General features: G+C 38.3%; 3 protein-coding genes across 5 annotated transcripts in view; 2 read left to right on the top strand and 1 right to left on the bottom strand.

Annotated features, from left to right (window-relative positions):
- Positions 1-24,585, top strand: part of LOC134796016 (fibrosin-1-like protein) — a 323,185-nt gene that overhangs the window by 67,685 nt on the left and 230,915 nt on the right. The gene's annotated exons all lie outside the window — the stretch shown is intronic.
- The window catches only part of LOC134796019 (serine/arginine repetitive matrix protein 1), a 214,925-nt gene continuing 192,776 nt past the window's right edge, over positions 2,437-24,585 (bottom strand). For all 3 annotated transcript variants that reach the window (XM_063767930.1, XM_063767929.1, XM_063767928.1), the window contains 6 exons: positions 22,186-22,338; positions 21,415-21,516; positions 20,619-20,769; positions 20,408-20,494; positions 6,888-8,106; positions 2,437-4,462 (listed from right to left, as the gene is read on the bottom strand). In XM_063767930.1, coding sequence (XP_063624000.1) covers positions 3,280-4,462; positions 6,888-8,106; positions 20,408-20,494; positions 20,619-20,769; positions 21,415-21,516; positions 22,186-22,338 — 2,895 coding nt within the window. In that variant the 3' untranslated portion in view covers positions 2,437-3,279. The remainder of the gene's footprint in view (positions 4,463-6,887; positions 8,107-20,407; positions 20,495-20,618; positions 20,770-21,414; positions 21,517-22,185; positions 22,339-24,585) is intronic.
- LOC134796049 (N-terminal Xaa-Pro-Lys N-methyltransferase 1-like) lies at positions 23,530-24,348 on the top strand. Its single transcript, XM_063767980.1, has one exon. The coding sequence runs from the start codon at positions 23,595-23,597 to the stop codon at positions 24,282-24,284; it is 690 nt and encodes a 229-aa protein (XP_063624050.1). The 5' UTR covers positions 23,530-23,594; the 3' UTR covers positions 24,285-24,348.

Consider the following 24,585-nt stretch of genomic DNA (forward strand, 5'->3'; position numbering starts at 1 on the left):
CCATAACAAATACAGATCATTACTAATTAGCTTAGAATGGACATAAAGTTTCGACGTATTACAGCGTAATATATTATAAAATAAGAATATACCTTTATTAGGTAGGTATTATTATGTTGGCCATATAGGTACTGTAAAAATACATTAAATAATAAACCTCAATTTTAGCTTCGCGCAAGCCAGGTAAAATAATCATAAAACGTTTCAATGTAATTTCATTCCCAAGTTAAGCTTCAACTTAACTAAGTGTGAACTTCAAGTGAGAAGTGTCCAAATTCACCGCTTAGATCTTGGTTTCTCAGTTACCGCAACTTTGAGATGGGACTCCGCTAACTCCCGCCTAACTTATGTACCCGCCTTAGGTGTTGCTTCATTAATCTATGGACTTATACATTTAGCCTATACGTTTAATCTATTATTTCCCTTATTTTGATTTAGGTACATGTGAGGTGACTTTCTTGTTACCATACTCTGAGGAATAAATATATGTTGCTCATACTGATCGAACCTTACTATGGCGTCAACCCCGAAATCACGAAAAATATATTAGCTGTTTCATACATTTCAGCGAATTATATTGTGGATTTTTCTATGGAACTGCAGATTTTTTTGCAATTTCGGGATAGCCCTTAAGCAAAATCAGTTTAGTGTGACGTTCATATTCGCCCAAATAAGTAGGTATGGTCAGACATAACAAAAACATCTTGTAAATACCCATCTGGAAAGTAAACATCTACTACAATGTATAATTATTTTATAGAGGCTTACAAAGGCAACAACATCATACTTGGGTCAATCGTTTTTAGGGGTTTCGTACCCAAAGGGTAAAGACGGGACCCTATTACTAAGACTCCGCTGTCCGTCCGTCCGTCCGTCCGTCTGTCACCAGGCTGTATCTCATGAACCGTGATAGCTAGGGAGTTGAAATTTTCACAGATTATGGATGTATTTCTGTTGCCGCTATAACAACAAATACTAAAAAGTACGGAACCCTCGGTGGGCGAGACCGACTCGCACTTGTCCGGTTTTCTTTTATTTCGCTTGTTGTTGCAGTAAGTAAAATACTCCTATAATTTGTTGTGTTGCAGAAGTAATAATTTCAAATATTTAGCATAACTGGGTGTCAGTCAAGTCACCCAGATATTAAATCTGGAATAATGAATACTTACATTACTTACTGTATCGTCCTGACATGACCGCACACCTCGAACGGCTCGAACGGCGGTGTAGCGCGAATAGGGACCGTGCGCGTCGGAGGGTCTGCCATCTCGTGGCCTGAATCGGAAACATATGTGCACATGTACATTGCCAAAGCAAGTGCTACCATCTACCGTTCTCGTCGGTACGTTTCCTTTGTGCATAGTAGGTTCTGCCATCTTGTGGGCTACATCGGAAGCGTAAACGACACATTTACGACTCGCGCCAAAAATCTGACGGCTCATATGCTGCCCCCTATAGTTCATGCACGGGGCCTATACTTACCACCCTTGCATTTACATAACCAGCGGCGCGGCTTTAGCATGGTCACTTTCGCATATACATATTTGTTAGAACGTGACAGGTATGGTGACAGGTGATAAAAACGCGACCATGTTGCCGCCGCCGATCAAACCGCCGATCTTCTAGCGCCTATTTTACTATCTTGACATCTGACGGTAGGTATAGATTGTCAAAGGACTGTCTCATTTCAATCATAAACAGAGAGAATCAGACTATCTTTGTCTTACACTAGTACTAGCACCCAAAAGAAAAGGATGAGTATAGTTTTCCTGGTTCTTACTGACTGACAAATTGGTTTGACCAAGCGGCTTAGCACGGTCGCGTTTTTATCCCTTGTCACCATGCCTGTCACGTTCTAACAAGTATGTAAGTGCGAAAGGGACGCGCATAGTGATAGTCGATAAAAATGGAACCGTGCTGAGCCCGCAACTATAGGTACATATGGGCAATGTTTATTTATTGGTCATTAAGTGTCAATATCAAGCTACAATTGTCAGCATGGTGAAACAAGGGCCTGAACGCTCTAGGGTTGAACCAAGAGAAGTCTGCAACGATTTTGATAACACACGCAGTGCAAGTATTTTAAACGTCAAACTTCTATGAAATTATGCCGTATAAATGACACTTGCATAGCGTGTGCTATCAAAATCGTTGCAGACTTGTCTTGATCTAATTCTTATTACAACAGATTTTTTGTGAAGGTAGGTACCTACTTATATTCTGAAACAGATTCTGACATTACCACTTCAGACAAGTGCCATTTACCTAGTGGCCATTCATCTCTGTTTGACGTCACTAGACATATTTCGTTCATTGTCTTCTTTTATTTCATGATATTTAATTAATTGCCTCAGAGTTTTCAAGAACATCCCAAGGTTTGTTTGTACCGAGTTATATGAGTCATCGGCCATTTGTTCAAATAATATAATACCATGGTTTAGTGCGTATTAACACGTTATATTTATTGATACATTTTTATTAAAAATCCTAAATTTAACACTAAAATATGGACTTGTTTAAAAAGTCATTTGTTACAAGAAAAATTTATACACAAGTCAAGAAAATTGCTGTTCCTATAGACGAACTGTTTGAATAAGTCAAAGCTCGCAGCAAAAGTTGCAGTTGTCGGGGAGTTATTTATCTGCAAAGTAGTCCGTTTATTAAAAATATTACAATCTGATATTAAAATGACAGTTTAATCCCATTTTTACTGATACATGAGGGACTTTAGGTGGGTTTGAGTAACAAGTTATATAAGAACACAGATCGCTGGCCCAATATTACAGGGTTCTATGTTTCACTTTTATCGAGCTGAAATTTGAACATTGTCATAGTGACATTAAGTCAAATTTCAACTATCTTAAAAATGTAACATAGAACCCTGTAATATTGGGCCAGCGAGACGTAAGTCAGTTGCTAGCTGACATTGCAATCGTTATTATCTACTTACACCACCTGACAATTAATCATAAAAATATTTTTATGGTCACAGCTAAAAAAATAGCTTGAGTTTTAAATTAGAAAACTACGACTAAGAATTTATTTATATAAAAATTCGTTACACTGGACGGAATTAGACAAGATTTAAAAGTAATAACATTAGTAAAGCTATATATGACTTTTTACACGACACAGCTTACATACATACAGTTAACAGTTTTAATAATATAGTTAACGTCGCTGATTAGAACTTAAAACGAAAGCGTTTATAGACTCAGTCTGCGTTTGACTTTTCAATTCGTAAATAAAATGGCATGCATGAAATTTCCATAAATGTTTCTAATAATCTCTAATTTTCTCCATTACTCTGTAGTTACTTCTCCTCCGCTCGGTTGTATAACCATTCTTAGATTCATATCCCACCGGAGACGATCGTATGCCATTCTCGATGTACTTGACGTTCGACAAAGGTTCGCCTTTGTAACCGCGGCTCTTCGTTACCGAGTTCAGTTCCCGTGATTCGATAATCTCTTTTGACCGACCGTCTCTTGAAGGTACAATTTTCTTACTTACTGTTTCTACTGTGTCTGTGACACTAGGTCGCTCAGGGTCGCCTGTCCGAGTAGTATACCTGTAAGTTTCCGAATAGTTGTCACTGCTGTTACTGCCCCGGCGAATGGCTGGGGACTTCAAACGCGTTTCCAAACGGGATACGAACGGACTTGTTTCTCTGTTCAATGACTCTGTTTTATACACAGGTATTTTACGCTCTTCGGATATTCTATCCTTATAATGTGGTGAAGGAGTATAACGAGATGATAGTCTGCTGCCATCGGACTCATCCTCTGCGTGCAATGTCTGGTATAAATCTGGTGCCCGCTCCCGAAGTCCTTTGAGGAATATCTTCTTTTTGTCCATCTCGTCGTACGATTTAGAGTATCCGTTGGTGTGTCCATTAGAAATTGGAGTGGTTTTGCCATAGCGAGCACCGAATAGACCATCCCGTCTACGTTCTGTTTCCCGAGACACTGCATCAGCAAGATCACGCTGACTCCTGTTGATAATTGACACGATACCAGGACTCTTGAGTTGTTCAGGAGTTTCATCTAGCCGACTGAGGTGGGGATTAGATTTATACATGGTTGAGTAGTTTCGGCTCATTCCAGATACGTAGCGTGGGTGGGTCTCCTGTTCAGGAGCGCCCATAGCAAAACTCTTGCTCCTGTTTAACGCCTTGTAGGCCCGAGCCGGTTTAGCTGGACCTGGCGGATAACCGTTGACCTTGACGTCCGGTGAGGTTGTCACGTGAGAGACGTTGACTGCGCTACTGGACCTCTTGCTCGGCGTCAATCGGTGCCAGTACTTGTTAGAACTGGGCTTTTCGGTGGATTTCTCCTTGCGCTCGTGTAGCTTGCGCGGCAGCGTCTGTGCGCTGCGCGAGTAATCTTCCTCGGGCTCGCTGTTCGGATTCAATCGACTAGTTGAATGACTGAATCGACCCAATGTGCTCGAGAATTGGACTCTGAAAAAAAAACAAGTTGCTCTATAAATCATTTGCTTTTTGCAAGTGCAAACCTTACAAAGACTTTGTTGTTGACAAGAGGTTCTCAGCCCACGTACGATGTTTATTATCTCTCCTGTGTCGCAAAAACTCGCATACTAATAATTGGATTTAATGGGGAATCTCCACCTACGCGCCTAACGACCGTTCTTTGTTTAGATACGTACTTGGCTCAACACCGGTGTATTTAAGCGGTGGTACCTACGCCCGTGTCTGACCCAAAACAATTTACCATGCCGTCACGTACATACTACCTTCAACTATACAGCTTGATTGCAAATATTAGGACCCATTAACATAGTAAATGTGAACCACTATTGTGCAGGCAGGTAGGTATACAAAGCTGAGATAACCCGGTAATAGTTAAATAAGCTACACTAAATTGAATAGCGCGTAGTATTGTATGTTATTCAGTATTAATATAAAGTTAACCGCTGCGCCGCACGTTGCATGATACAAATCACGTGTAGTTTGAATAATTGCATTGCAAACGACCACGTACTCTGTGTGTGTAGGTCTGTCGGAAAATTTTATTGGTATCGTTAACACTAATTTGTTATATGTATTATGCAATTGTATTTACTTGTTTTCCTCGTTTATAGGTTCCTAAACATTTAGGTACTTACTTTTTTGACTATATATAAGGATGGTAAATATGTTAGGTACGTACCTAATTGTAATGTAAATTCAAAATATGTACTTTACAAACAATTTTTACATTACAAATATTAAATTGACATGAGAGAATCAACCGATTGAATTCCAATCAATTATTTTATATTCCGCAAAGATAATTGTAGCAAACTAATTTGCATGCGGACAACCCACACACCTAGTACCTACATCTGTTGTTTACTGCGTACATTTCCTAGGTGTGAGTAAGATTGTCACCGATATACGCCTTTAAATCGTTCTTAAGAAACCGCCTGAACGAGCAAGAGTGAGTCAGCGTTCGTCAACTAAATAAGGGTTTCTTTGTAAATAAAATGCTCATTTGCCCTTACTTGGCGATCCACGGACACGTATCGAAAAGGCAAGATATGCCGGAACGCCGCTGATTGAAATGACGCCGCGGTTTGATTGATTCAGAAGGTTGTGCAATTATAATGGCGCTTATATATTAATATCATTTATGCCTTTGTTCTTGATGACGGATTAGATGAAATAAGTTGACCATGATGATTTGTGTAAGTATTAAGTAATTTCGAAGTGTATTATGGTCTTATAAAACATCAACATTCTAGCAAATCCTACCGAATACTTAAGCGAAATAATATTTGACGAAACATTTCCGTACTAAATTTCTTGAAAATCGGTTCTGCTGTTTAAGCGGAGGAAAGTGACAGACAAAGTAAGAAACCACGTTACTTTCGCTTTTATAATATTGGCAGGGACTAAAATCAACATCAAACTACTAGTTTAAATAAATGCTATGTAGGTACATTTACAGGTTTTTAATCACATTATATTTTAGACATGCAATATTAGACTAAAGAATATCATAACATAACATTATTTCGCCGTCAAAATGTCAGCTTCCATAAACAATCGAAGCTCGAATACTATAATAATAATTAGTATGCATTTTGGTCAGCGTCTGTTGCACAATCTTTAAAAGATCCTTAGAGAGTTAGCAAATTCCCTTTTTCGGTGCGAACGTAATACAGTCTAGTTTTGAATTTGCGCAGACAATGTTTCTAAAGGAATACGCCTGGTTACTCTAAATTGGCTAAATAGACTTGTCTTGGTCTCTTAGACGTTATGACATTTGCTTTATATAACAAATTCAATGAGATTTGCAGTCTGAGAGACACAACGTAAATGTGAAGACAGGCTAACTTTTTAAAGTTTAGAAACTAGAATATTTTGTTATAAATAATAATACTATGACTGGGATATTTTTATGTACGTATATGTGAATTAAATATTTTTTTATCCGATACATGGTAGGTAGGTACCTACAAATCTTTATAATGAAATTCAATCAAGATATTCAGCTGTTATTGCTCGAAATTTGCTAATGTTTATTATCTTTAAGCCTGGCTTGAGCCTAAAGCTCCACATTATTGATGATATAGCTATGATGTGATTTGCTGGTGTCATTTGGATATTATTATAACCTGCTATTCTATTAGTTGGGCCCTAAAATTTGCCATAAATGTATTCTAATACGAAACATAAAGGCATCATAATTAAAGTAGCGTCGTGGGCGGAGTTATCGATAGGTGTCCGGACAAGCTTCTATTTATGATTTAATTGAAGGTTTGTTTGAATATCATAGGTTTAATGCTATCATAATCATAAATGAAGATCTCTTTGCTTAGTTATAAGGTAAATTATAAACTCTTGCTTTGTTTTCTATATGAATGTGTGGGTGTGGACTTACCGATCTCTGTGGTCACGGCTGTCGTTGTTGGCGGCGCGTCTCGGACTGCCCTCGTACTTGTGCTCGCGGCCGTAGATGCTGGGCGCGAAGGGGTCCTCGCCGAGGTAGTACCGGTGCGGCGGCGCGGCGGGGGGCGCCAACTCTCCGCCGTACTGCCGATATGTCCGCGAGGAGTGCTCCGGCGACGGCGTGCGTGAGTTGCGCCACCGCGCGCGTCTCTCTGCGGACGCCGATCGGATCTTCCCAACTAACTTCCTAATCGAGTTGCCGATCGCCGACCCAACTGATTTCCGCGCCGGCGAGGGACGGCGGCTATTCTCCGCAAAACGGGTCTTTTGATTCTGCTTGCGCTCGTCTCGCTCCCGCCGCCTGGGAGGGGTGCGATCCCTGTCGGAACTTTCGCGCCGTTCCCTTGGCGGGGAGTAATCCGGCGGCGGCTCCGTGGTTCCTTCCTCACGGCTGTCGCGCGATCTACCTGAATTTTCATTGCGGGATGAACTTCTATAACCACTGTCGTAGCGATTTTCTTCAGAAAGTCGCTGCTGCTGTTTCAAGTGCCGTTTCCTTTCGGGGGCGACCGGCGGCCGGTAATCATCTTCGACGGATGGTTCGCGGTATGCGCGGTCGACTTCTAAAGGACGGAACGGCGAGCCGCGCGGCGGACTGTGCATGGTCGACGACGATACGTAGGCGGAGTCGTCGCGCGAGGGCGGATGACGGCGGCCGATAGGCGATGTCCTTCCTTGGGGCAAGTCTCGCTTCCCGTACACATGTCTCGGAGAAGATCCGTTTAACTGATCATCACTAGTATAAGGAGAGCGCAGTGCTGGTGGAGAAGGGGATGAACTGCGGGGCTCAGGCATTATAGGCTTACTGGCCCGCCGTTGTGACCAATCTGCTACACCCTTGAAGTATCCGCCGGTTCTGTTCACTACCGGCGCTGGCCTTTCGTCTGAAGGCGTCGAGGACTTAGTTTTCCTCAAAACTCGGTCACCGTACACGGGTGGTGGGGGTACAGCGGTTTTTCCGTAATATTCCTCTTCATCTGCTTTCTTTACGTAGTAGGGATCGGGTCGCCGTCCTATTTCTTCGGCGATAGAGTCATGCGAGGACCTCGATTCACTTCCGAAATGGCTTTCAAGCCACTTGGATGTTTCCTTTTTGCGCGTTTCTTCCTCAACATCGAAGTCCAGGGGGCGTTTGTAGTCCTTATCGAGTTCTGAAAGCAAAGATCGCGGTGAGTGATCACGAACAGTGAGATCGAGAGTGGGTGCGCGACGCGGGCGCTCGCGCACGGTGCCGCGGCAGAATGCCCGCTTAACCGCATCCTCACACATGCTAGCCATGGCGTAATCGTTCAGTCAATATATTTGCCAAACTTGTGAAGGTCAATGCGATGCAAAGACTTTACTTAACAGGTATGAGGCAGTACTGGTAAGTTATTCACTGAATAATAATTTCTGGGTCACTATTTGTTTTGTGTTTACAGTGTTATGTAATAGTATACCACGAACAAGACGGTGTAATGTGAAAAAAGACGTGTAATGTGTACGGTGAAATGAAAGGCGTCATGAACTCATGAATAACGACTAACTGGCATTATTCACAACTTAATTAATAAATACTAAAAGAAACGGACCACTTCAATTCTTCATTATAATGACATGTTTAAGATAATTCTGGAATTAAATATCTTGTAATTAATATGCATACCTATTTATTTATTTATTTTAAATTTACTGCACATCAAAAAAAGGTACAAATGGCGGACTTTATGCCTTCTCTACCTCATTTACATAGTCAATCGTAGGGCCAAACAGAAAAATGACAATGTGTAATGTATATTATCGGAATGGGACAAAGTGGGAATAATTTCTGTCGTATCCAAGTTACAAACGGCTACAAAACCTAATAATGCGATTACAAATTGGTCTCAATCTAGGTTCTTTGACGGCTAAACAGACATGTAGGGACATTTTGACACTGACGTGCGAGTTAAGTACAATTTGAGAAGTCTAGAAACAGGCGACACTGAAATGTCTCTCTCATAAAATTTCACCATAAGCCGTTACGGATTAACGCCTGTTAAATAAAACTGTCACTTATCATTTTAAGTGCTAATCCGACTAAATAAGTGCAGGTTTTAAAGTGACTATCATCGCAATCGTTTTTGATTGACAATTTTGCTGAGAAAAAACTCCTCGAATCACAAAGGGTCACCAAAAATCAATATCATTATATAATTAGCAACAGTGGTTATTTCTAGCATGATGAATATAGACCAGAGATTACACACCGGTTTATAACACCAGTTTCACTTTGAAAGAAATTGCCAAATAAATTGGTATATTATGAACTAGTATTTTAACCTCCTTGGCATTTAAATTGGTGTGATAAGCGACGATTAGTGAATGTGATGTTTTGTCACTTGTACAAGGTTAAAATTTTAGTTTTTCGCTTCTCAAGTATATCTCCTCACTGGTTCTGTGCAATAAAAAATACTTTTACTATTGTAGCCATCGAAACAAAAACAAAACACGTTTCAATTACCTTTAAATTTATCGTTTAATCAAACCATCGATGCAAATAAAGTAAAATCTCGCACGTGACCTCAGTGTGCCACCATGACCATAACGGCTTAAGTGGGTTGTTTTGCAAATGTTTTTATGCTTTTTGGCTTATACTGGAAGTTGCGTAGGCCCAATGACTTGCCTTATGCGGCCAGCAGATGTACAAGTGGTTTAAATGCCCACTTTGGTCCTCGCCGAGGCTTGTCATTTTATGCGCAGTACGTAATTATGTGAAACAATGCATTTTCACTGCTTGGAGAAGGAGAAATCCTTTGAGAGAAAGCAAGCAGTTAATATGTAAATGAGTATCGCCTCTGCCACTGAAAAGCTAAGAAATTACTTTAAGTATAACGAGTTTTCTGGTTTTTCGTTAATTTGATTAGCTATGTTGTGTTGTTGTGTTTGGCGGAGTAATATGATCTCCACTTGTTTAATGCTTATAAGGCAAGATTGCGTTACGATTTTTAAATAGGTACTTATAAATAGATCCATATCTCTTGAGACCAGTCAGTTACTTTTAATCGATTGCACACCTTCTAATTAACAAAATGACATCTCAATCAAACCAGATTGGCTACTCGTGTTCATCAAGCAACAGTTTTCAGTGTTGCAACTGTTAGGCAGATTAGAGAAGCAAATATTGACGTACCCACTCTACAATCGAGGATTGTTTGTATAGTCAACATCATGTGTGTACATTTTTGTCCTTCATTCCCTTCGCCGTAAGGCTTTAAAGTTTAGATTTTCTATAGATAACCTACACTATATCTGCAAGACCAATAAATATCATTATAAAAAAAATCATTTTTAATACAGGTGCTCAAAAAGTGCTACTTTACGTAGCTGTTTAGCGTTCGCAAAGTTGTTTTTTGCGAGCTAGCGCTTTTTACTTTTCTAGCTTTTTTAAATTTAATTCTGACCTTAATCGATACGTGACGACACCAAAGAGTTTGGATGTTCAAAAACTTTATATATTTTTATTTTGCCATTAGACATTTATTACGTACAAAAAGTATTGTTACACGATATAAAGTAAATATTTATTTGTTATTATATAAATAAAACGTTATAAAATACGATATTTCACTAAAAAAAATTTTATTTGGTTGAATGGAACTATCATTGCCACGTTGGCTGACGTTAACAGAAAATAATAAAAATTAAAAAGTAAAACCGGCGGCCACCATTTTCACTTGAAATTGATTAGTTGTATCAGAATAATTATCTTAAATTGCAACTGTAAGATTTTGTATGAAATGAGTTAATGTGATTAATTTTGGCAATGTAAATCAACGCTGAACGTAGTTTATAGTGCTGAATATACAATATCATTCAAGTTCAAGGGCAAATTCGTAACTGTAAGTGCAATGCTCAAGTTACCAATATTTGTGTTAAAGTGATTTTTTCGCAAATGTATTAAAAAACGTCGTTCAATGTACGTGTGAAAGTGTTATTATTTACTTGTCCCGTGTCTTTTATTCGCCTAGGGCTAATAAAAGACATCTCGGGACTCGTAAATAATAACATACTTTCCCCACTTGCATTGAAATGTACTATTCATTCCAGTCCTTAATGTCTAGTTACTTGTAATGCCCATGGTTTGGTTTTAATACGCATCTATCATATTAATTTAACGTGTATATAATATTAAGTTATAAGTTGTCCCATGTCAATGTTATTAAATTTGTGTCATATAATATATATGTATATGAGTCATATTTATTTGTATGCCTAAATAATATACAATGATTTCACGATAAAAAGCTTTTATCGGACCTGTGTAATAATATACCTAATAAAAGCTAAAGCAAACGCAAGATAATATTTTATCAAAATTATTTTAACAAATGCTCATACTCATCAAAAAGTACGCCCTTGATGTACCAATAGCCCAATAGGTATCATTTATAATACTTTTAATAATATTGAGTTGAAAAGTACAATTTAATTAAGTACATTCCCTTAATTTAATTTTGCCTCGTTACGCATAACAGCCGCAACAACTATTGGATTAACCACTTTTAATTCGGAATTTAATAAGCGATAATGTGGTTAAAAATATTGCCTAGTTTTTCTATTGTTACGGCTGTTATGCGTTGTAGGGCAAAATCGTCGTCAGTTGTCATAAAGCGAATGTTACAATTGCTCCAATTTTTTGTAAAAATATCTAACAAAGAACTGCACGAGATCTATAAATGTCATGACTACCTACACGTACAAGGAGCTGAATCTTCTAAAATATATCTAATGGGTAACAACGTTTGTTTAATTTCGACTCACGATCTACTTAATTAAACACCATACGCGGATCAATGCAATCTACAGCCAGCAATAAACTACGAATTATTGAAGAGTGTTAAATAAATATAAATATACTGCCAACGCATTTTGGAGCCAGTAACTTGCTATAAATTCTGTGTATTTTATTTGTTTATCATTCTACATTGAATTGATTTCATGTAACAAAATCTCTGTATATTGATGCAAATTCCAACATTGAAATTACAATTTCATGTGATTTAAATATAATATATAGTGCGGCGGACTATTATTCGTGGTACTTGGTGGTACACGTACTAGTCCCATCTTGTAATAGCCAAATAAAATAACAAGCATCAAAATGGAACAAATAACCTAAATTCGAAGCTGTTCGGGAAATTCATTTGTCCCATCTTGTATGTAGCTTCAAAATAAAATAAATTACTCTTTTTTTGCAAATCTCATAAATTATATTAGGTACTTACATAAATTGTTTTATACTTATTTCATACTTTAACTCTTAAAATAAAATATGGACCGAAATATTAAACTTTTACCATCATTTCTTTTCTTTCACATTCTAGTAAACGTTTTGAGACTGAATTCTAGTGGACGGGTGCAAGCAAAAAGCTACTGTTGTCAGGTCTCGTTTGTGCCACGCGTTACATCGGATTCCGGCACACATTCTTCTACACAACGTGACAAAGGCGACAGTTTGCCCACTGAACTGACCATAGATAAACCGACTATCGAATTCGGTTGACTAATTAACAATGAGAGTAGAATCTCGTTTAAACGGGGAATAAAACTTAAACACTTTTAAAGCCATGCATCCACCATATTTGCATTTGATTTATGGTCGACGGAACGGGCTTTTTCATTTCAATTAAAGGGAAATAAAGTTGCGCCGTGTTTAAATGAATATTCGGAAACATGAATTAACTTCGCTAGTTGATAACACTAAAATGTGCAAAATAATACGAAATTATTCGTTAAAAGAATTAATATAAAGTACATATTTTATTTTTTAGGTAGTGTTATGTGTGTGTTCTTATTTGAAACGTTTTCATTTTAATGAGATACAAGTGTCAATAATATTGCACAGTAATGGTATAATTTAACAGTTACTAATTAATATAAGTATCTCTACAACAACCTACATGGAACCAATAAGAAAATACTGATAGTTCGAGGATGAATGTTTATAAACTGTAAATTAAAGGCCTTCTATTTAATGGCTCCTCTACACGATGGGCTAACGCCGGCCACCCCAAGGGACGCAGCCATGCGGTAGAATGAGATAGCAATATCACTTGCTCCCTCTAACGCATAAATGCGTCCCTTGGAGTGGCCGGCGTTGGCCCATCGAGTAGAGGAGCCATAAGAATATCCTTGTCATCGCATAAGCACTCGTCAAAATGAAATTCAACTAAGTTACATCAATAAATATACAATAGGTACCCATGTATGTATATACGACAAAAACTGTAACATGATATATGTGATCTCTCTCTCTGTCTCTCTCTCTCTCTCTCTCTCTCTCTCTCTCTCTCTCTCTCTCTCTCTCTTTCTTTCTGACACGTGTTCTGTGTCTGTTTATTAGTTTTTAATTTTGGGTGCCCTGAAAACCAGCGCAGTGTCTTACAGACACTGCTTATGCTGAGCGGCATCCTATTTGGTGTATGTTTCTTTATTTAACTCTATGTTGTACCTAATGTATGTTTTTACGCCAAATAAATATTTTCTATTTATATTTCTATTTCTATAACAATAAATAAATTCCTACATAATTGTTACGTAGTTACCTATGTACCTATTCTTCGAGCAATATACTTAGAATTCCGGTCTTTCTCTAACGCCTCTGTCGTATGCAAAACTCACAATTCATCATACAAGTTAGCAATCAATCAAGTTGTTATACTACTTTGGTTGGAACGGAAACTGTCGAAGCAAGGTCGGAATATGTAACATTGCCTTAATAGGATGCACTTGCGTTCAGTACAGACACAAAAGGCGGTAAGTACTTTAATCACTGTATCTATTAATAATGTGACATTCAATAGCGATATTATAACATTAACTAGCAAAGTCTCAGTCAATCTATCGATTTACAATTTTTCCGCGTAAAATGTATACAATGAGAAAGGTGGAAACTTATCTAATAAGGTGCAGATGGGCAATTTCGACTGCGGTGTAATTTCAACTAATCGAAATACCTTCCATGTTTTACATTATTAACTAGAGTGCCATATTATATGTCCAGATAGAGAAAACGATGTGTTGTGTGTGTTGTGTAGTATGTGACTCTAGTTAATAATGTAAAACATGGAAGATATTTCGATTAATTGAAATTAACCCGCAGTCGATTATGTCCCCCTGCAGCTTACTTGTTTTTCAAATAATGTACCCACGTTTTATACGTATTATAGATTTTTCAGAGATGGTTATGGGGCATTGACATGCCTTTCTGGTTATTAAAAACTAATAGATCTAAAACCGATAAGTGTCACTTGTAATTACGCGATCATATTATGTATATTGTTTCAGTAAATTAATGAAAGTTAATTCCATGGAATTTGACTTTAAATATCAGAAGTATTGGATCAGAATGTTCCAAAATGTTCCAGACCAAAAAAGGAGTCCGACAGGGATGCATACTATCACCAATGTTGTTTAAACATTTATGGCGAGTATATTGTCCGTAAATCTCTTGAAGGATGGCACAAAGGGTTTGCTGTTGGTGGGAAGAGAAGTAATAACCTGAGATATGCTGATGACACTGTACTTTTGGCATCTTCAATATCTGACATGCAAGAACTTGTCAACAGACTGGAGGTCGAGAGCGGGAAGTTAGGTCTTGCAATCAACCGAAGCAAAACCAAGCTGATGATTGTGGATCGCGCCGGCCGCCTGTCTGCAGCTCCTACAATCCAGGGTATAGACAATGTTGATGAGTTCGTATATCTGGGGTCAAAGATATGTAATGATGGCAGCTGTGTTCCGGAGACCAAAAGGCGCATAGGAATGGCTAAAGATGCCATGACGCGGCTTCAGAAAATATGGCGTAATCGGGGAATATCCAGAAACACTAAAATAAGACTTGTACGAGCCCTTGTATTTCCAATATTTATGTATGGAGCCGAAACGTGGACAATCAAAAGCAGAGAGAAACAACGGATCGATGCCTTTGAGATGTGGTGTTGGACGCGTATGCTGAGAATACCATGGACAGCTAAGCGCACGAATCACTCCATACTGTTGGAACTCGACGTGAAAGTGCGATTGTCCACAATCTGTGAACAACGCTTCCTAAGTTACTTTGGCCATATAATGAGAAGGGGAGACGAAAGTTTGGAAAGGTTAATTGTTGTTGGTAATACTGATGGCAAAAGGTCACGGGGCCGTTCACCAGCACGATGGACTGACCAACTCAAAGGCGAGGAACCATCTCAGAAATTCTATGACGTGGTGAGGAAAGCGATGGACCGGAATCGATGGCGAGAGTGTGTTCGTGCCCGAACAAAACCCACCAACCACGATCATCAGTCATGATGGATGCGACCAAGAAGAAGAGAAGATCAGAAGTATTATCGTGAAAGCTACACAACAGAGGGCTAGAGACGGAAGACTAATAGCATGCCTTTTGTCTTCTTAATTAATTGAATCGTCGAGAAAACAATTGACAATCACTATATCGTTTAGCGAGCTAAATGTGGGGCCTAAGTTAGGATTTACTAGGCGACCCATTGAGTCGCTGAGTAACTTTAACTAGTTAGGGTATTCCTTAGCAGCGTACGAAACGATACATTTAAGGAAAATCCGTCACACATTCCATGGTATTGCGTAGGTTTGATAATTAAATACTTTCAAATTACATTTACGCTCACATTATGTTATATGTAAGTACGAGTAATTTAATCATTCTGTGTAGCTTTCTACGTTCATTTCTCCAAGTCTTTTAATTGACTTGTGTTTAAGTAAATAGGGTCAGCTTATGTTTAAACGATTATTTATTTATTATTTTAATAGCAAGTTTGATGGAATAAGTATTATTTAGTTACCTATACGCATTAGGTATATTAATTATTCCGTAAAACATATTCTTTATTTGTGATTTATTATGCGATATTTATTTATTCGTTAACCTATTTAAATTTATAAAAGCGAGATCATATTATAAATTGCTTGCAGGTAGGTAGGTATACAATGGACCTAACTGGGCAGTCTAAGTGCAATATACATTGTAACTAGGTACGTACATGAATTACGTGATTGAATGAGCAGTAAAATCGCCCGTGTACAGACTTACCTTCGGTCCGAAGGTGACTTATTTAAACGAATGCCTTGTGACAGACTAACGCACAATGTGCAGACGCCGCAGTGAATGAGTTAGAGGCCGGTGTTGAAGCGGCGCTTCAATCCGGCTAGGATGTCCGAGAAAAAAGCAACGCGGAAGTTTGAAGAAACGGAATTAAGGGCAATTACCTAGCCTAGTTGGTAGTGGCCCTGCCTACGAAGCTGGGGGTCCTGGGTTCGAATCCTGGCAAGGACATTTATTCGTATCTTTATAAATTATAAATCACGAATAGTTGTTGCTCAGTTATGGATAGGCTTGGGACTTTTGGCAGCATACCGTGGTTCAAGAATCTATGGTGGTTCTGGAATTGTGGTTACAACTAAAAGCAAAAGCAAATGTCGTGTCTTACAGGGACCTAAAGAACCTGGCCGAGGACCGCGACTGGCGCATACTCCACCGACAAGAGCCATGCTCTTAAATTATGATGACGATGACGAGAATCTATGGAGTCGCCATGATAAAAATATTTTAAAAGTAAATAAAATAAAAATCTAAACTCAATTCATTAAGAATAAGAAAGCGATGAGTAGGTACTTACCTATGAAGACTGTAATATCAAAAAAGAAGAAAAATCTAACCATAGTGGCATAGATACCTAAATCCCATACATGATCATGCAGACCATGCAGAACACGCAGACATGCCCCACTGCAGAAATTTTGCAAGTAAAGGGAATGCATGAGGCAAAAATAACCAACTAACCATATAGTACATAAGTCAGTGCATCTTGAACATTGACCATGTTCCGGCGGACGGCCATGATTACCGGCGTGGCACAGGAGTAACCGGATATCGGACGGACACGGTTGGTCGGTGGATGTAAGCATGCTGGACGTACCATTACACCAGTGTAATTAAATTATTGTTTGCTATGTAAGGAGTGGAGAAACTTGGGCCAGGATAGAAAAGTTATTTTAGATATCAGTACGTATTAGGTAAGTGATCCGGTTTGCTAATGGCCAGAGTATTATATACGCCAATTTTATTGTTTTTTATACACGTGCCGCACGAAATTAAAATATTGTATGAACAGATCTAAACAAGCAAATACCTTTCTCAATGGCAATGAAAATCGGTCACTTTGTATGCTAGTAAAAAACAAGCTAATTTTATGACAGGTAAATAGTTGTGTCAGTGAGTATTTTTGTGGCCTTTCTGTAATGAATAATATGTCTGTCTCATTTTTTAGACCCTAACAAAGTTCATAGGTAACTTTATGAAAAACGACTTACGATTTTTAAGATACCTATCACAAAGATGAGATTAACTTTACTATAGAGAAGTTTTATCACATGTTACAATCCCGTTTTCGGCTCTTTCATAAGTCGTATTTCGTAAATTATAATACATACATATATTCTTACTGGAGGATTAAACAAGTTTTGATTGTATGTTTTTAGGGCCACTATGTAGAATAATGTAGTCTGATAGACATTGTTTACGTTTTTTAATAGAATTTTAAATGAATCTGCAGGTTTAAAAAAAACACGTTTATCTATTTTACTATTACATCCACTATAACATAGTTATTAATGGTCTACAAGATTATGGCGCGGAGTTAAAATATTTGGATTTTTTCCTGATTGTTTAAGATTATCCTTCGATTTACATTCTTGGATGCAAAGCCTCCATTCAAGGTCGACCACTGTAGTGGACAAATCGAGGCCTATTAACATAATGGTAAGCTGAGTATAGCCTAACGTTTAAGCAAATTTTTTTAAGGATGACTAAATTGGGCACGCAAAAAAGCGATCGGGTGACACTTTAAAAGTGATTTTTCATATTCGTTTGACCTTAGGCTGTTAAAGCGTGAATTTTACATATTTGGAAATGTCCAAATATTTCGATTTTAGGTGGGATGGTGATGCGTGAACCGGAATATAATTAGACGTTAACTTCTGCCATAGTTGTAGGTAAAGGGTCTCTGGTCTGGTGAGGGTATACCGTCGAATCATAAGCCACGAATGTTCAGTGCGTGACACGACAGTTTCTATCCAAAATGCAAAATATTGTATAGCCATGGAATAGACAGAGGAAGAGTGTAACAAAGTTCTAACAGTCTATTTAATTTAAAGTAAGGCGGTCTTCACATTGGAACGAGTAGAGTTCTTCAAAAGACTCAAAATAATCGACTTCCTACCGAATGCGAGCGAGACATAGCGTAAGCGCATCAGCGTAATAACCGCGTAACTCTTTACAGATTTTGAAATGAATAAGGGTGGAAGTGCCACAATAAATGTCTTATTTTCAAACAAATTTGACGCTACCATAACGTAGTTGTTCAACACTCTGTCATCGAAAAGTCTGTGCAGCTGTAGAGTTAAAGTTACTGAGAGACTATGACATTAGGTTGGTACTAACATATATACACGTAAATAGCCAATGATTCAATTTGGATGTTCGTATATACCCATTTCATCAGCTGACTGTGTAATAGAAATGAGCATCACGTTATATAGGCAGGCCCTTGTCTCGTTAACTACATTACAATGAATTCGGGAAGGTTAAATGTCGTATGCCCGCAATAGATTACGGACGTCCCGATCCCACTAATCACTTGTAAAATTAACCGCCTATACAGAGAGGCACTTAGGTACGGGCCTTTATTAAGTACCTACTCATCTATCACGGCAAGTAGTAATGTAAGTACGTAAGTATATACATAGTTGCTTAAATAATTTAAGCATTCATTATTGAAATAAGTCTTGTCTATAAGAAGTGCAAATTAATGTTAAGTGCCTACCTAATCGGAGCATTCGACTTATTTTTTATGTTGTTAACAATAATTTAACAAATTGCGCCTGTGAAGTGTGAACGGGTTCCACCAGGCGTTCTACATGACATTAAAGCTCTCCAAGGGGCCTCTATTACGTGTTAGATCTATATCCCCACGCAAGCCTATCAAAAGACCGGGATTTATAGGCCCGTGAAATCCAAAATTTAACTATTATAAATTATTTGCTCAATAAATGAAATTATAAATAGCGGCCTTAACGTCTTAGGGCACTCTTTGCCAGTCAATCAGGCTAGACAAAAAATTGTGTGCATGAAAATAAACATAACATCGCTGAGTCAACACAAGCCAGAACGTAAATAATGCATTTTTTTAATTTATATTTATTTCAAAAAAATACTATGTCTAGGTATATAAAAGTTTCGCCAAACTGTAGACAGTTTGTAGGCGAAATTAAAAATATAAATAAAAAAATATGCTTACGGTTTTAACTTGTTATCGGTGTATTTGTATTTACGAAACTTGTAAACCTAACTTTAAAGCCGTAAATGGCTATAAGTCAACGTAAACTCGGATATATATTATGTGTGTCTACAACTAAGCAATATACGAACGCCCTACCCTGTATAACCGATACCCACGCTTAATGACTTCTAATCATGTTTTGTGCCATAAGCCATTTAAGGCAGTCGACAACTTTGGTTTATAACTCGGGGACCACTAGACTTTATTAGTATAAAGGGTCTAATACTACTTAGGAATCTAATACACATACGCCATTTTGGGTCTGGCATGGAGTACCAACCTGTAATTAACTCTTTAAGGTTTTGTCGTGTCTCGGTCAAGTCTATTAATATATTATGTGACTTATTATAGTAGCCTTGTAAGTAAATATCCGTGGTTTATCAGAATTTATGGGAAAATTACGACGATTTAAATCTTCGACTTCAAGTCGGTCTAATCTAAGCTAGGTTTGCACCAAATTTGCAGCGACAAAGTATGGAAATGCTACAATAAACCTACGTAAATATTTTCGTAGTTTATCGACGAAATAGCTAGGACTGTCTCTAGTATATTGGAAGATTTGGGGCGGACAGATAGATTTTCTTTCTTATTTTTTGACGAAGACATAAAAAAATTGCATGTTATTTTATTTATGTTTAAAAAGTATAACAAAACCAACCACAATTGGTTGTTAAATAGTACTAGTATCAAAACAAACTCAAGGTACTTATAAGTATTTATGTTAGGACCATGACACCGCCCTATTTTAGATTAAGTTTTTTTAGACTTGTCTTATTCAAAACATTCTAATGTATATTTTAGCAAGAAACTATTTGTTACTTTTATCATAATACGTCTTAAAATAGCAAAAGGAGGATATTATTTAACTTTATATTTATTGTACCCATACTTTTCGACAAAATAAAGCAATATTTTAAAAAGCGCCATCTGTGACATATGCCTCTAACTACTCAAATTCTCACCGTTATGCCTGAACAACGCCATCTATGATCACTCCGAGTAACAAGTTAACCGTAGAGACCACATGCGCCATCTGTTGTCGAGTAGACGAACTAGGCTTAGTGTCATATCTTACCGGCTTGTCGCAGGCGGCGCTGGCGACGCATTCGCACTGACAAACTGTCCCAATCTTCATCCATGTTTGGTTGTCCTTCCCGCTCCGCTACAAATAGAATATTATCATTAGAACATCCATTTAATTTAGAAGACATTAAGTTAATATAAAATTGGGCGTAAAACGCTCTTTTTGTTATAAATATGTAGGTAACCATGATTAGGTTAGGTACCTTCTTCGGTGCGAGTTCTAGAGTGCACGTGTGTAGCTACCCTCCTGCCTCCCGCCATGAAGTCGGTGCTCCGCTCGAGGTCCTCTCGTTTCCTTCGCTCCGTGCCCCCTTTCTCATCTACCAGGCTAGCGTCGCTTGCTAGCGAGCGTGCCTAAAAAGATGGTAAGATATAGACGGTCAAGCAAATCTTGTCAGTAAAAAAAGGCGCGAAATTCAAATGTTCTATGGGACGATATCCCTTCGCGCCTATATTTTTCAAATTTGCCGCCTGTTTCTACTGACAAGATCTGCTTGACCGAGTATATTAAAAGATGGTGGCAAAATTGTCCGTACTCTGGGCGTAAAATGCGGTTGATTCGATGATAAAAATGCCACAAAATATCGTGGTAGGTTAAAGAATAATAGGTATGTAGTATGTACCTAGGTCTAACATGACGACGTTTTATTTATGAGATTGCTTGTATGCCGTATGCTTGTTTGCCGCCGACGTAGTATATTAAAAAAAAGTAAAAAGCGGATCGCAAGTGTTTTAGATCATCATCTCGTTGTCCCGGCATTTTGCGACGGCTCATGGGAGCCTGGGGTCCGCTTGGCAACTTATCCCAAGAATTGGCGTAGGCACTAGTTTTTACGAAAGCGACTGCCATCTGACCTTCCAATCCATAGGGTAAACTAGGCCTTATTGGGATTAGTCCGGTTTCCTCACGATGTTTTCCTTCACCGAAAAGCGACTGCTAAATATCAAATGATATCGCAAGTGTTTTAGATACTCGTATTATATGAAATAAGATTGTACCTCGTTCTTAGACAACTCCTCGTCGCAGAGTCGCTCTTGTTCCTTCGTGTGCCGCGTCTCTGTGACTATCGTGCCGTCCGGTCGCAGGGCCCGCAGCTCCTCCTGAAATGTTATACAAATTCAAACTTTGACCTGGAAATATGTACAAGTATAGATACATAATTTTAATGATTATGTATTTAGGTAGGCAAACGGTTGTATCACTTAGCGACTGTTAAGTTCGCAAAAACTAGTTCTGCTACCCAATGTTAATTGAAATCTCCTTAGCGATATTTGCTTTCCATTTAAAATATTTCTTTTACATTATGTTGCACATTGCAGAATAATATTTAGGAACTTATTTAGGTAAGTACTAGTGCCAGCTGGTGATTATAATTTTTTTGGGATTTCCGCCGTCAACGCGCCTACAGTGGCCTACATTCACATATAAATGTGTCAATCACATATTATTAATTATACATTTAATGTACAAATCCAACTAGTAAGGGATTATCTGGATCTTACCCAGATCATCCGTACAACATGGATTCTAATAGAAAACACTGGTCTATAAGGTATCCTTACATTTTAAGAATGTTTGTCACCCTTAGCATACATTCGCCATCAGATATATCAGAGCGGCCAAGGTGCTCAACAATATCTCGACATGCACTTTAACGTCTTGATAATTGAGCTTTTGTTCAGACATTTGTGAACACCATGGCTGCTCCGATATATCTGATGGCGACTGTTTAAACGGGAGAACAATAAGATGGATAACCGTGTACTAACCGTGTCATCAGTGTTGATAGTGGTGTTATAAGTGGTAGTGTCTCGCAGCACTTTGGGCCCGCGCGGCACCACGGCCAGGTGGTGGTCGGTCTGCGCCTTCAGAGCATCGCGGATGTCTTCTTCGGGGGTCTCTTGCACTGCCGCTATTAAAGCCTGGAACAAGCAAAAAGGAAACGTAAGACTACGAGTAAATTGTGTAAAATGCATAAAACAAATTAGTGCACATTAAACAACATCTCAAGAGGAAGAATAGGGAATAGGGGGTGCAATGTTCTGGCGCCAGAGTGCAGCACTCATTTGTTTAGTAAACCATACAGTAACTTATACATACTAGGCCTTAAACATCTTAAACAGTTTTTTGACAAGTGTTCACTATGACATTGATGCATCAAGGCGGTTTGTTTACAGGTGGCCCACCGCGAAACGCGAAAATTGAAATTTCTTTATCTGCCTCTCTATCGATCGTATAGGCAAGAATGATAGAGAGGCAAAAACCGAACTTTCGATTGTCGTGTTTCACGGTAGGCCATGTGATTGACCTAGTGACGCCCTCTACGCAGAGTTTTGCGTAATATTTTCTATTGCTCAATTGTGATATGTATCTGTTGTGTTGCGAAACTATTTATTAATTATGTAATTAAGAGCCAACGGGAGTGGTCATTTCTCCATACAAACGTACTCCTCGTTTTCCTCCGTGGTTTTTGAAGCTAGAGCAATGATTTTTTCAACACAGATTAATATTGTCAATATCTGTGTCGAACCGTTTTGCTTTTTTTGATATTTTTGTTTTTTAAGGCGCTAGAGCGCTTCAAAAATGGCCAAAATGGCCTAATTGACTATGCCGCAATGAGAGGCGTGGCATTCAAAACTGATATCAATTAACCAAAAAAGCAAAACGGTCCGACACAGATAATTTCATAATCATTTAGATTTCCAAATTTGGTTACGATTGGTTAAGTTTTGGAGGAGGAAACAGAGGAGTACGAAACCTCGATTTTTGAGATTTTTACGCAGGATTTTTCGCCTTGTCCTTATCGCACTACTTTTAGGTGCCGCTTCCGTTAGCGAGACGGGTATATTTACCTAAAATATTTAAAACTCAGCTCCTGTTTCGTCTTAAACATCTTGCAGCTCTCTGTTCAGTAATAAACAATTTAACCATACTACATTACATTTTTTACTTCGTATTTTAAATTATAAGTAAGAAAATTGGATTTACTAATTAATAAAATAATGAACCTCTCACGTGAGTCTCACGTTAGGTTTATTATTTTATTAGTAAATCCTCAAATGTCGTTTAACCCGAACTTTTTTTAGAATCTATGATGCCACGATTTTGACATTAACAATAAAAGACTCAAACTGTCACAATACCAAAACCATGTCACAATTTGATTAATTTTTTTATAATGTCTGAAAACATTTTTTATACAACAGCCGCAAAATACTGGGCTAATGTCCCAGCCACGATAGACGGCGTGCTCGGCGGCTACGCGCATATCTCGGACATTGACATCAAGGGGTCCAAGGCCTTTCTAAATGACATACTAGCTCTTAAAAATGCCCCAGGAACTAAGTTGGCTCTCGACTGTGGAGCCGGTATCGGCAGAATCACTCAAAACCTGCTGATTACCCTATTTGATAAGGTAGATTTAGTCGAACAAGAGGCAAGATTCCTTTCCGCCGCCAAAAAAAGAATCGGCGAAAACAACGAAAGACTTGGATCACTGTACCATGCGGGTTTGCAAAATTTTACCCCTCAGAAAAAATATGATGTCATCTGGTGTCAATGGGTCCTTAGCCATTTAGACGACTTCGATCTAATTGCATTTTTAAAAAGATGTAAAAGAGCACTTAACACGAACGGTGTTATAATCGTTAAAGAGAATATCACTTCAGGCGAAGAAATAGAATATGACGACGAAGACTCATCAGTAGCCCGACCTTATAAACTCATGCAATTAATATTCCAAGAAGCTCAATTAGACGTGATCAAAGAAGATCTACAATACGGATTTCCAGATAGTATTTATAAAGTTTATTCATTTGCTCTAGTTCCAAATGAACTAGAGAAAAGAACATTTGTTTTAACCCTCTGATTATACAACTGTATTATTGAAATAAAAAAAATGTATAAGTTAATAAATAATTTACAACCGTTAAGCGTCTTCATCCTTGCTAACATTTTGCGGAAATATCGGTGTGGCAACCGTAGCACTTGCACAGACGACTTGCAATATATGTTTACACATTTGTACCTTATTCTCTTGCAATACGGCGAATACTGTATACATATTTTTGATGTCGACCGTAGTGTTTGCGAAGGCTTATCGGAGATGCAGTGGAGAATCGTGGGCTGAATTCGTGATTGTGACGTTTAATAAAGTAGGTTCGCAGACG

The sequence above is a fragment of the Cydia splendana genome, chromosome 13 (genome assembly GCF_910591565.1).
Source record: "Cydia splendana chromosome 13, ilCydSple1.2, whole genome shotgun sequence".
In the NCBI taxonomy this organism is placed as follows: Eukaryota; Metazoa; Arthropoda; class Insecta; order Lepidoptera; family Tortricidae; genus Cydia; species Cydia splendana.

Bases quoted from the DNA above. Each gene is read 5' to 3' on its own strand.
- LOC134796049 (XM_063767980.1), top strand. From the start codon at position 23,595: ATGTCTGAAAACATTTTTTATACAACAGCCGCAAAATACTGGGCTAAT.